General features: G+C 37.0%; 1 protein-coding gene across 2 annotated transcripts; it reads right to left on the bottom strand.

Annotated features, from left to right (window-relative positions):
* Positions 1–1,465: 1,465 nt before the first annotated feature.
* On the bottom strand, positions 1,466–8,624 carry LOC122281638 (GATA transcription factor 26-like). Of its 2 annotated transcripts, none has more exons than XM_043093327.1 (8): positions 8,094–8,621; positions 5,453–5,824; positions 4,315–4,744; positions 3,919–3,991; positions 3,532–3,635; positions 3,124–3,310; positions 2,908–3,019; positions 1,466–2,046 (listed from the first exon to the last, which is right to left on the bottom strand). In XM_043093327.1, the coding sequence occupies exons 1-8, from the start codon at positions 8,131–8,133 to the stop codon at positions 1,736–1,738; spliced, it is 1,629 nt and encodes a 542-aa protein (XP_042949261.1). In that variant the 5' UTR covers positions 8,134–8,621; the 3' UTR covers positions 1,466–1,735. The 2 variants fall into 2 exon arrangements, with proteins under 2 accessions (XP_042949261.1, XP_042949262.1); XM_043093328.1 differs by having other exon boundaries at positions 1,953–2,084; positions 8,094–8,624.
* Positions 8,625–12,541: the final 3,917 nt, after the last annotated feature.

The following is a 12,541-nucleotide window of genomic DNA, read 5'->3' as shown; positions in this document are numbered from 1 at the left end:
GGAAGCCTTCCTAGTAGAATTCCCACCACCTTCTTCCACCCTTAGTTGATCAAAACCACCATTGCCACCATATTTCCTCACTTTAGACAGCCTAATTTTGAGTGGATTGGCTCTCAACCATGGACCAAATTGCATCTCCTCCCCATCACCTCTATGCAAGAAGGGACAGCTTTTACCTTTGTGCTTCAAAACTCCACATTTGAAACAAAAAATTTGTAATCTTTCGTATTTGAAAGCTATCCAAGTCCTCTGTTCACCTCCTTGCACCCATCTACCACGAACCAGAGGTTTAGAGAGATTCCCATTAACTTTCACTTGAAGGCTTCTACCCCAACCCATTCCATCCTTCTTCACTTCAACAAAACGTACCTCCTCGATTGCAAAAGCAACAATCATTCCATACTCCTGGTTCATACCTGCTAGAGGCATATTATGGAGTTGCACCCAGAACGACTCATGGGTAAAAGAGATGGCATTGATAGGGAGACTACCATCAACTTCTTGCAGAGCAACCAGATAACGGCCAAAAGCCCACGGACAACCTTGTAAAACTTTCTCCTTATCTGCCAATGTTTGGAATTCAATAAGAAAAGAATTGTCACCCACCACCAAAAACTCCACCCAACCCTTCAACCTCCATACCATTGCCATAGTTGTTTTGAAGGCTTCAATATTGATCGGCTTATCAGAAGTAACCAAAGACAAAATACAATGTTTCCCCTTCGAGATTGCCTCTTGAAGTGATTGATCAAATAGAACCACCTATTCCTCTACCTCTGAGAGTTTGAGACCCTCCCATAATGTAGTTAACCTGTCCACAACCATGCATACACAAAAACTCCACAGACCAAACTGAGAGACAAAGACTCTAACACAAGGAGAGAGAGAAGCTTTACTCCAACAAGAAGGACCCCCCAATCATGTGTATAGTTGGATATATTTTGTTGAAATAACTTACCTATTATGAGTTATTCATGTTCCCAATGTGGGATTGGGATGTTACAAACTCCTCTTAAATTCTTGACATCCTAATTAGAGAACCGTTACATGCAGTGCTCCAATATCACGTGGCTGAGCTTACAAATTATATAAATATAATCCCTCCCGTCTCACAGAGAACACCTGGTATAGCTTTCAGAATGTACTAGGAATCTCCTCTTGCTCTTTAAGCATGTAAATTGTGGGAGAAACAAGAAATGGTATTCTTACTTGATAATCCTCTGTTCCCATTTGATAACCATAAATCCAATGATATGCATTCCTGTTCTTTAATCTTTAAGATGCAATCAGCCAATTGAACGATGGAGGTTTCCTCCAAAAGGCATAAAGGTACCGACCATGTCCACTTCCCTCACATGCATCACAAGAATTTTGCCTCGTTAATGTGTAATTTTCTGTATTAATCTTTTCATTTCCTCTCGGCAAAAATAATCAATAAAGACGAAGCAAGCTAATATCTCTCGAGTTTATGCCAGACAAAAACTGAGATCACTTAAAAACTGTTGGGAAATTAACACCTGTATCATGTTACAATCTGTTGTAAACCTATACAAAAAACCCACAAATTTCATCCTTAACATTCCAAGTTTCAAAATCGCAAAAAGGAAAAAAGATCAACCAGCAAAGCTCATTCCCAAACATTCTTATGCTTACCATCCAAAATATGTGAACCCTAGTCACAGGTTCCAAAGGCATACCTACAATAGCCCCTAGTGATTAGAAAAGGTTTGCGCTGTCACCAACGGCCAAGATGTGGGTATATCGAGCTACTACTAGCACTTGTCTGTTGGGCTCCATAACTTAAAGCTGGTTGAAGGAGCTCTGCCTGCGGGAAAGAGCCATTGGGTGGAACGTCCAGCAGAAGATCCTGGTCAGAATTTTCTTCAACAAAATTTAAGGAATCAAGCATGAGGGAACTGCCATCCGAAGGCAAAGCAAAAAGGCTTCTTGGACTAAAGCAAGAGCCATCATTGTCTACAAGTTCCTTGGTCTCATAGCTAGCCTTCGTGATCACCCTTTTCGGGCACTTCATCATGGTCCTTACCTCTACAAGATGCAAGACACATCTTAAGAACCATTCCATTCTGCATTATTTTAATGTTATTGCAAACATAACCACATTTCTTGCAACACATCTAAAATAAAATGTTGCTCTACAGCAAGCTAATAATCCAGTATGAAATTTGCATATAGAAATAGAGGAAGATGTAAAACTTCAATAAAAATATATATATATATATATATATTATACACACAGATACACACACAGACACACACATATCTAACATAGTTTGTTGGTGAACATAAGTACACATTTGTTTTGCTTTTAGGAGTATGCATTCTGGGATTCCACCTAAAAATGTTTAGCTATATATGAAAAAAAAAAAAAAATGTTTCTTTGGGTTGTGTAGATACAAGAAGTCTAGTAGTAACAAGCTGGGTATCCACTCCAAAGGTGGTCACCAGGATGGTGTATTCACTGCAAAACCGCCTAAAGCAATAGAATGGAAAATGCCCGATAGGTAGAAAGAATGAGAGGAATTGAGAAGGCAAGGGATTTTACATAGTATCTTATAATGTATCATATATCTGAAATACAAAGTCACTTAAAACAAGATGGGACAGAGATTATGGAAAAAAATGGGGTTTAGAAGTTGTCTGGATGCATTTGCTGATTCCAGATGTAGAAACAGTAGATGAGGTTGGAAAGAACACTGATTTTAAGCCCATCCGCTGTACAAGTAACAGCCTGTTGCCATTCGGCGAAGAAAGTAACTCAATTTTCTGAAACCCGTTTCGTGGGAAATTGCAAACTTAATTAAACCCTTTGTTGTGTTTCCCAGAAAATACATTAAGACAAGTGCTAGCCCATTATGCAAAATCCAGCCAAAACAATTCTCAGCTAACCTGGAAGATTTTGACTTTGGCTGTCCTGCAATCTCTTCACATTTATTAAATTACTTGAGGCAGTGGCATTAGGTCCTGAAACAGCAGATCCTCCAACACTACTTTTATAATTCTGCAGCCAAATAAAGACATCAATAAGTTGCAATACAGAAGCAGAATCATTTTCCATTAGGACTTTTATCTAGTGATTATCTGATTTTAATAGCCAGCTCAAACCTTAAGTGCATAATAGCTTTCGACCCATTTGCATTTCATCGAATTAAATAATGCAAGCCTTTTCAAAGTCTTGCAGTCTTCAGACTTTGCCCCAGAGAAGGATATGTCAAAGACCCCTTCCAAAAGCAGTTGCTGAAAATTAATAAAGTTCTCCTTGAATTGTAAGCTATCACACATGCTTTTGAGGCTGCATGCAACAAGTTAAACCATCATGAAGCCTGGATTGTCTCAACTTCTTAATCGTATTATTTCTCAACCCTCTCAAAATATTTATGCATGTTTACAACAGATATATTGCTGAAATACAAAATATGCAATGTGTTTCATCTCTCAAAATCACTGTTGCAGTCATACATTAATAGAAAAGTATTCTTTTGTTAATAACGCTTAATGAAAAAGGATTCTGACCTATCAGGAACTGTAACTGTATCAACTGGAGATAGATATTTCAGCAAATGTTGTTGCTCTTCATTTGTCAAGTTTCTCATAAACTCCTCATAGTTTAAAACATCCTACACCAAATATGAGCTGCAATTATGATAAGCACTCAACAATTGGATTCACAAAAAAACCAGAATTTGTGAGCAAATTTCCATGAAGACGACGAGAGATGCCACCTGCTCTTTCCGTTTCTTCTCTTTGGAACACATATTATGCTATTTGTAACATTGTGTATAGTTTAGGTGGCTTTCTATAGAAAATGATGGGAACAAACAAGTAGTTTAATAACTTCATTAAGTTTGAAAAGATTAGTTTTCTGTGATACAACCAAAGAAGGATGTGAATAAAACTTACATTCAAATCTATACAGCATAGTGGAGAGTTATGGCTTGTCAAGATTTGTAGGTTTTCATTCTGAGACTCATCCCTGCAATTCCAAGCAGCATCAGAAAAAATATTCATGGAGAGGAAAAGGATTTCAATTTCTTCTACCAACCATGGAGCCTAGTGTTTCTCCACATTGCTATCAAAGTAACTGCAATTCACACTAACACATGATGATCTGTCTAGTACGAAACTAAAAACAAAAAATAATCCTATTATTGCCTTTCAGACATGTTACAGGTCCTACATCCATATTGCACACAAATCTGACATTTATGCTCACAATGTATCAAAGTGAAAACTATTTGGAGATCGGCGTGTACAAAACTTACCACCTAGTTGAACATACACGTAGGAGGAAGTTACCTTTTAAGTTGCTCTGGTTGCATCCCTTGTCCAGAATGGTTCTGCATTCTTTCAAATCCAGAACTTGGAAAACCAACCTTGCCATCGTTGTGTAGAGGAGGGACAGCAGAATGTGAATAAGCCTCGTTAGACGGAAATGGTTTGTTATCAACTGAAATCGAGCTAGCTTCAGATTCCTCTTCTCGAGCTATTGAGCTTGGATGCCTAATGAGAACACTTCCATGTCCTATCTCAACAGAAACCATTGGCGTTTCACTATCAAAAAGCAGGTCCTCTTCAGAAGATCCAGAGAAATATGAAGACTGCTGTTCATGTAAAATGGTATATAGATCTTTTGTAAGCTTCTCAACTGGAGAGGGCTTTGGACGACTCACACAAGTCCTCTTCCTTGAAGGCACTGTTGTATCCCACACGATTGATTGAGCTGGACCTGAAAGGACACCAGTTAGATAGCATGTATGGTCAGAAATACTTGGTTATTGCGAGATAGCACAAAACTTCGCATGCTGCATGTCAAAATGAAAAGGAGTCTTTTATATGATAACAAGATGATGAAGAACTACAAGATAACAGATTTAAAAAATGAATCGCAGTTGAAACTCATTGTAATAAAAATTTACTACTGAAGGAAAATACTGAAAAAATTTACAATGAATACCTCGAAAAAAAAATTGAGAGTTGCATTGAGAATGATCAGCTACAACTAGAACTTTTTGACTGAGAGAAATCAATGAAATTGAATCACTTGTTTGAGGATCAGTTTAGATCAAATGGAGAATAGAACCATTGAAATGGGGTTAATTACATAGTTCAGTAAGGTATTACCATCATGAGTAATCGTTACTTTCTTATTAGAACCAAACATTGAGGTACATGTACTATAGATATGAATATGACGCGCTTAGAATGTCCAGAATTACATGTTCTGAAAGGAATTACATTATTTTGCTGCAAAAAACATAACATCTTCTCTCTGTTCTTTTCCTTGTCTGATTATAAGCATTCCCAATTCCCAAGAGTTACTTTTTCTCTAATAACGAACATAAAACTTATAAGTTCAAAATGATAATTAGATATTGAGAAATTTAGCAACTCTCGAGTTGACTTTGAAATACGGTCATTATAGTGAATGCCCAACCTGTCAAATCACTTCCATCTGCACCACCAAATTGTGCACAGCTCTCCGAGTTAGATATTGCCGATCCAGAACTTGATCTATTACTTGCATCTTCATCTATCACCTTTCGAAATCCCAGGTTGTAATCAGAGGCATCACAGTAAACCACCATATTATCACTGTCCTGCTTTCTTTTGAGCAGTTTCACTTCTTTGTTCATATTTATTGATATATTCTTCACCCTGGAAACCCTGTGGTCCTCGTACTCATCAGGTTCTGCCCGAGCATGTAGGGGGGTATAATTTGCAAGTGTTCCCTTTGTCCTCCACCGAGATCCACAAGCATTGCACAAGACTGGTTTCTCAGGAGGCCCATTGCGCCAAAGGGGAGTATCTGGTGCAATGATTAACAATTGGACGTCAATACACATTAAATAATTTTTCAAGTAAAAACAGAAAGATGTAATAAAAATTAACATAAATGACTACAGATCAATTGCTTCTCTAAAACTTCAAAGCAATCCAATTTCAGTCATCATATTAACCTGAAAATAACCCCAGCTAAACTGAGACATGTTATTACCGTATAAGAGGCGATCAGCTCAGAAGATGAAAAATGTATATTCATGCCATGGATAAAGACAAAGTTCAGCACATCAGCATGACAAAGAAAAAACATTTTCATGAAAATTTGTATTTTGTCCACCAAGATGTTTTGTGCTGCAGTGGCAACTTGGAATTAGACAAGGGTTCCTATAGTTCAGCCAACTGGACAAGCAAAGAACAGGATTCAAGAGAACCATGCCTGTAAAATAGCATTCATGGTTAACTATGTCATTTATCACATCAAGTGAAGAGCAGCCAGAGACACCAGGGAACTAATAACAGATGGATTATGGACACCGGGATTAATAACCCCAATTTTTCAAATTAGAACATAGCTCATTCCTAGCTGGTCAACTAACCATATAATCATCTTTAAGTATAAGCTCATATTGGGGATTAAAGTTGGGTTGAGTTCAGAGCAAAGAGTTGCCAAGCACAGCATGTTGTTAGTAAATTCTAATATGAGGAAACAGAAACACCTTTACGAGTATAAATGGAGGTGAGAAATTTAACATGGACATCTTACTTGCAATAAATAATTTGCCACAGTAGCAAATATCATTCTATTACTTCCTTCTAGCATGCTGAGTAGATAGGCAGTACATTACTTCATTTCAATTCCATAATTTCCTTTATCTTTTTACAAACAAAACCCCAGGTTGCCGATCCTCCATATGTAATCTAGGTTCAGGGTTAACAGCATATTATTATCTTAATGCAGCAAGAAATATGGATGGAGCCCAAAGCATAAATCTTAGATGGACTAGGCTAGGGGCCGGGATTTCCTTTTTAAATACAGTAGATGAACTCTAGCACACTAGCATATGGCTTATACAACGTGCACTAATTGAATTACAAGCAAAAACAAAACAAATTGGCATTGCTCTTGAGGATTCCTTTACAACTGCACCACTTGTCGATGGGTAAAAAAAATATTCCATACCAATTAAGCATTTTTATATCTCCAATACATTTTCTTTGATATTAATCTCAAATAATTAAGACTGCATTCTAGAATGTAACGACCATGGTAATGAGAAGAATCTCTTTCCCTCACACAACTTATATCCAATAGACTAATGAGCAAGGAATACTTGCAGTACTGAATCCAAATAATTAACATTAAACTGTTCTGCTGACTTGAGGCATGCACATTGAAGTTGTGGTTATATGAAAGATCCCCTTGAGGATAGAAGTTAAAATGCACACCAAAAGAATGCACTAGGTGCCAAGTTTTGAGGTAATAAACCAAGCTCTATTGGAATGATAAGAAACAGTTTTGTTGATGTCAACATTTAGAACTGAATCCAGTCTATCACCATACAGGTAATCCTTATCAGGAATTGAATTGAACAGCTTCAGATCAATTTATGTCCAATGAAACAAAAAATGAGTTGGAACATAAGTTCCATATTGACAGAGTGAGAAAACAGTTCAAACAAAGAAGAGAGTAGTCCAAGTCATAAAGGAAATGAGACACGGGTACCACAAGGAAGATATTATTTTGTGATTTAATCAGAGAGCTGGCAAATAAATACGAATTGAAACTACAGTTTGACTCGGTAGTCTGGTTCACAAACACCTGGAGAACAATGGGAAAGTTATAAAAGTAACGTTTAGACTCCATAATTAACCAGAGCATTCAAACTCAATTTTGAGTAGGTTACGTAGTTTGAAAATCCAACAACAGTCAAAGGAGATGAACACGAACAAAATGATAAAACTAAAGTGTTTGGGAAAAATCGAAAACGAAAATTTAAAATCCATTTGCAAACTTAATCTCAAAACCACTAAATGTATTCAAAGAAACAAGCAACCATGTGGTTCTGGATTATGAAAACAAAATAATACGAGATTTACATACTGGGAATTCATTTCATTTGTCCAAGTAATCTCTTCCCTTTTGCGTATAGTAATATTTTCATGAAAGAATTATTTCTTTAAGCACAAACTATTGGCATAATATTTATTGGGAAATCAGAAAAGACAACGAAGAAACCGATTTTTCTTGTATGTTCAGAATTAAACAAAATAAAGTTGGAGAAACAAGAACTCACTTGTAACTCCACAGTGATAGCAAGGCCCATGCTTGCCCATGTCTCACTCTTTTCCCCAAATGAAGAAAAAGGAATTGAAAAAACAAACCAGTAAAAGAAAATAAATAAAGAAAACAGAAAACAAATTTATCGACAAACTTAGGAATTTTGAGAAAAGTGAAATTAAATTTTTTCTCTGGAAGCCTTGTATAGCATCATACAGCCGGGTATGGAAGGCTTTTCTGCAACAACCCAGAAAGAGAGCTGGCACAGGAAAGCAATAGCCAGGAACCCAGGCGAGTTTTAAAGTCTTATTATCCAAGAAGAATCATACAGAACAGCCAAAAATCAACCAGAAATAAAAGGGATTGAGATGGGTATTTCAGCTAGAAATCTGTACAATCCAATGGAAAAGAAAAGACCATTGGTGGAATCTCTTAAATGTTTGTGAAAAGAGGAAGGTGAAATGGGGAGAGAGAAAGAGAAGAGAGAGAGAGATTATGTGACCTCTTCTTCTTGTATTGTATATGAAGTAATTAAGAAATGTTCAGCTTTCTTTGAATTATAAAAAATTGTCTTCCTTTCTTTCACTTTATTTTGATGTTATTGAAAGATTTCAATTTATTTCAATTAGATTGTAAAGATTTTTCTTTTAAAAAAAATCTTTATCCTACAGATGGGAACGAGGTAAAGGAATATTATTGCATATATCCTGTTGACGACGGACTTCACTTCTTGTGTGTTTATAAAAATTTAAAACCATATAAATTTTTTAATTAAAAACCGAAAAAGGCCACAAAACAAAAGCATAAAATTGATTTTATTTTTATTGAATGAATGTTTTTAGACAAATAATATATGGCATTTGAATTTAGATGCTAGAAATAAGAACAGAAAAGATATGTTTAAAAAACAAAGAAAAAAAGATAGGGACCAAGAAAGAGCGAGTCTGTTCGGTTTTTTTTTTTTTTTTTTCTTTTTCTTTTATGAATATTTATGTTGACATGATGTTGATAAATACTTCGTATGTCCATTCAAAAGGCATAAAGCCCCAAGTCACTTGCCTTCTGACCATTGGTGGTTACAAAGCCAATTTCCCACCGTTGATCTTCCAAACAAATGCACTATTAACATGGTTTTTCTTCTTGTTATAATTTTGATCTCAAGGGTGTGAATCACGAGGCTATGACTGACTTATTTAAGATCTTTTATGAAGATGAAAAAAAAAAAATCTCAAACCAACGTCTTGATGGTGAAAATAAAAATTGTACACAATGAATATTATTTATTTTCCAATTTAATGCAACTTTTGTGCAGAATAATTTTTTAAATAAAGAGAGAAAAAAAAGAGGACAATACCATATCATAGTACATGTGGGCATCCCATGAATTTGACCTATTTTGGTGCCCATGTGAAAGCTTTTCTTAGTCTGCTACCCTTGTGTTAAAATTTGTCCCCTCCAAAATTCTAAATTTGCAACATAATGGTCAGTATAAGACCAGGGGCCCTTTCATAAAAAGATGTTGTGATTACATAGAAAAAAATAAATCAACTGATACACAACAAATGATTCTTGCCCAAATCAAACCTTTGATAATAATCAATCCATCGGTACCAAAAGAAAAGAAACTTCAATATTCTAAACGCCATGCCATCAGCATGACTTCTATTATTTTGTGCATTTATACATTATTTTTTCTTAAAAACTAGTAGTAGGTCACGTGAAAGCACGTGCTCGGTTCCCCTTATACATATTATTTTAAATTTGAAGAAAAAAATGGTGTTTTAAAAGCATCATGGGAGATAATTGATCATCAACCACAATGACCAATATTAAATCTGTAGATGGCGAGTTTGATGAAGCGCTCTGATAGCGCACATTGGTCGGATAACGTGGGAACTGGACTCCAAGCATGTAATTGGATCACATGGGAGCTCAGTTCTAGAGCATAGATCCGACCTCCAACGAAATAGATCAAATCACGTGGGAGATCAACTATTGAGTCTATATCTGACCCCTATTCAAGTTGCTCAAATTACTTGGGAGCTCCTTTCTCATTGGGTGAGCAAAGAGAGCCAGAATCCCGTGGCGAGCAAAAATACACAAACCCCTGGGCAAGTAACAAAGCTCGAGCCTTGGGATGACCAACAAAGCTCGAAAGCATTTGCACCCCCGAACAATGTGCTCCTACGAAGGGCGAGCAACAACAACGAGCAATTTGCTTGGATGTGAGTTAAAGTCCCCGCATGTAGAAGGGCAAGTGACAGCATTGGAGGACTGTTCATCCCATTTTCAAACACTACGGGAGGCAACTACTCAGACCCTTGGGTGAGCAAACAATGCTTACACCCTAATGCGCACAAAATTGCTCACACCTCAAGCAAATAAAGAGTGATCAGAAGTAGGGGCAAGCAACAAGTACTCGTGTGAGGATCGCATCAAAGCAAGGAAAGACATCCCTCTCGAGGACAGAAGACGGGCGACCAAGAGATAGCCAAGTGAGAAAAGTGCAGTTAATCTAGGGGACGGGCGAGTGACACCATGTAGAAAGCTTGACAAGCACAGTACAAGGGTGTGGGAGCTCTTCGAGATGATGTACTGACTATACTAGGGTGAGCAAATGATGTACTAACCGTACTACGGTGAGAAGCGGGTAAGAAAAAGCTCCATGAGGATGTGGGAGCTCTTCGAGATAACAATAGAGATGCTTAGAGGCGGCATGTGTCGTACACAGAGTCTCATACCTATAAGAGATGTCACATCTGGAGTGAACTTGAGGAATAAAGATTATGGAATAACAGATGTGACATCCCAAATTTTTTACAAGAGACCTTATTCGTGTTTCTTTTGAATATTATTTGTGTATGGATTATTCATCTAAGTATTGGAGGATTTCTTTGAGCAGTTTTCTATTTTATGTATTGGATTGGATCTTGGAGTTCTAAGTTTAAGAGCTCAGGAGAGAAAATAGAAGAAAAGGCCCATAGAGGATTCGGCCACCTAGAGGAATTATGGTTTTGCAAAGCCCAAGTTGATCCCTAAGGATGGTGGAGGCACCACATGGCATGAGAGGAGTATTGTTGTTTTCTAGAAACTCATCATTTGAAACTTAGGAAAGTAGCAACGTTTGACACTTATCTAGCATGCATAGAGGTTCTAGAAGAAGTGAGTGGAAGAGGCAAGGAGTGAGAGTTTCGGATTAGGGCTTACACCCCTATATGCAAAGGCCAACCCCTTTGGTTGACATTTTTCAAGCATAAAGAGAAACCTTTGGAGTACCAAGAAGATTTTACTTGGGAAGAGGAAAAGTCATGTTCTAGAAGAGACTCTTGGAGAGGAATAGAGACAAGGGGGCGACGCTCAAGGCAATAAGGAAACTCATGAGACATCTAAGGAAGACAAAAGATCTCTTGAAAGGACTTAGAGATTTCGGCAAGCTCAAGACACACACACACCCTTGATGCCACATGGTAACCATGCACACTAGTAGAGTGTCTTAGAAGATTAGGGTTTTATAGAGAATTACCTTTTGGCCACCAATTGTAATGAACCACGACAAGTGAAGAAGGGCATAATAACAAGTGAGGAAGAGAGAGGGTTTTGGATGAGAGCTACATGCTACCCACACACAAGAGCAATCTTTGGTCTTTCCCATGCAATTCCATCACGAGGGAAAGGAAGAACCTTTTTGTCAAGTGTCATGCATGCATTGGTTATTGAAAAGAGAGGAAAGGCATAAGGGAGAAGCTGAAATTTAGGAGGCCTTTTTGCTCAAGAATTTTCTATATTTCTCTTAGACTATTTGGCCACACCATCTTTTCTCTCTAGCTTTCATTTTCTCACACTTTCTCTCCAACCAATGCCACCATTCTTTTCACCATTTTCAAAAATCACCTAGAAACCATCTTCAACATTTCAACTAGGGAGAAGCACATGGAGGTAAGGATTTTCTCACATTCTCTTGATGAGCATGGACGACCAAGAGAGAGAACATGCATACAATGTTTTGGTTTAGGTTTTCCCTTAAAGGGAAGAGGGAAATCGAAATGTTCTGGTTGTTTTAGACACATGAACATGTGATCTAAGGTAGAGCAAGGCCACGACCATCACTTGGAAGAAAGGCTAGGGTTTTTATCTTTTGAGGGCTACAGATTCTAAGGCTTTTCCATGAGAAAATATTTTCGAAAACCTTAGACACTCACACTCACCCTTATTTCGAGACTAGGGCTTCTCTAGTTATTTTCTAATACGTTTTAATATGTTTTTCAGATTTTTACTATTTTATATGTTGGACTTTTTTAAGTAAACTTCCAACTTACTCTTCATAACACTTGTATATATTTCATGAACTCTTATTTGTTTATCATAGCTTGAATTCTATTATCTTGTTATATGTATGCTCAGATTGATAAAAGTAATCAAATGCCATATTTTTTGATGCTTTGGTTAAAGAAGATTTTGAATATG

This window comes from Carya illinoinensis, chromosome 11 (genome assembly GCF_018687715.1).
Source record: "Carya illinoinensis cultivar Pawnee chromosome 11, C.illinoinensisPawnee_v1, whole genome shotgun sequence".
Taxonomy (NCBI): Eukaryota; Viridiplantae; Streptophyta; class Magnoliopsida; order Fagales; family Juglandaceae; genus Carya; species Carya illinoinensis.
Note: the sequence above shows the minus strand (reverse complement) of the source record. Positions and strands in the feature narration are given on the sequence as shown.

Bases quoted from the DNA above. Each gene is read 5' to 3' on its own strand.
- LOC122281638 (XM_043093327.1), bottom strand. From the start codon at position 8,133: ATGGGCAAGCATGGGCCTTGCTATCACTGTGGAGTTACAA. The intron at 3,636-3,918 runs GTAAGTTTTATT...TATTTGGTGTAG, and splicing joins TATGCTGTATAGATTTGAAT to GATGTTTTAAACTATGAGGA. The intron at 3,020-3,123 runs GTTTGAGCTGGC...ATTTGGCTGCAG, and splicing joins AAAGCTATTATGCACTTAAG to AATTATAAAAGTAGTGTTGG.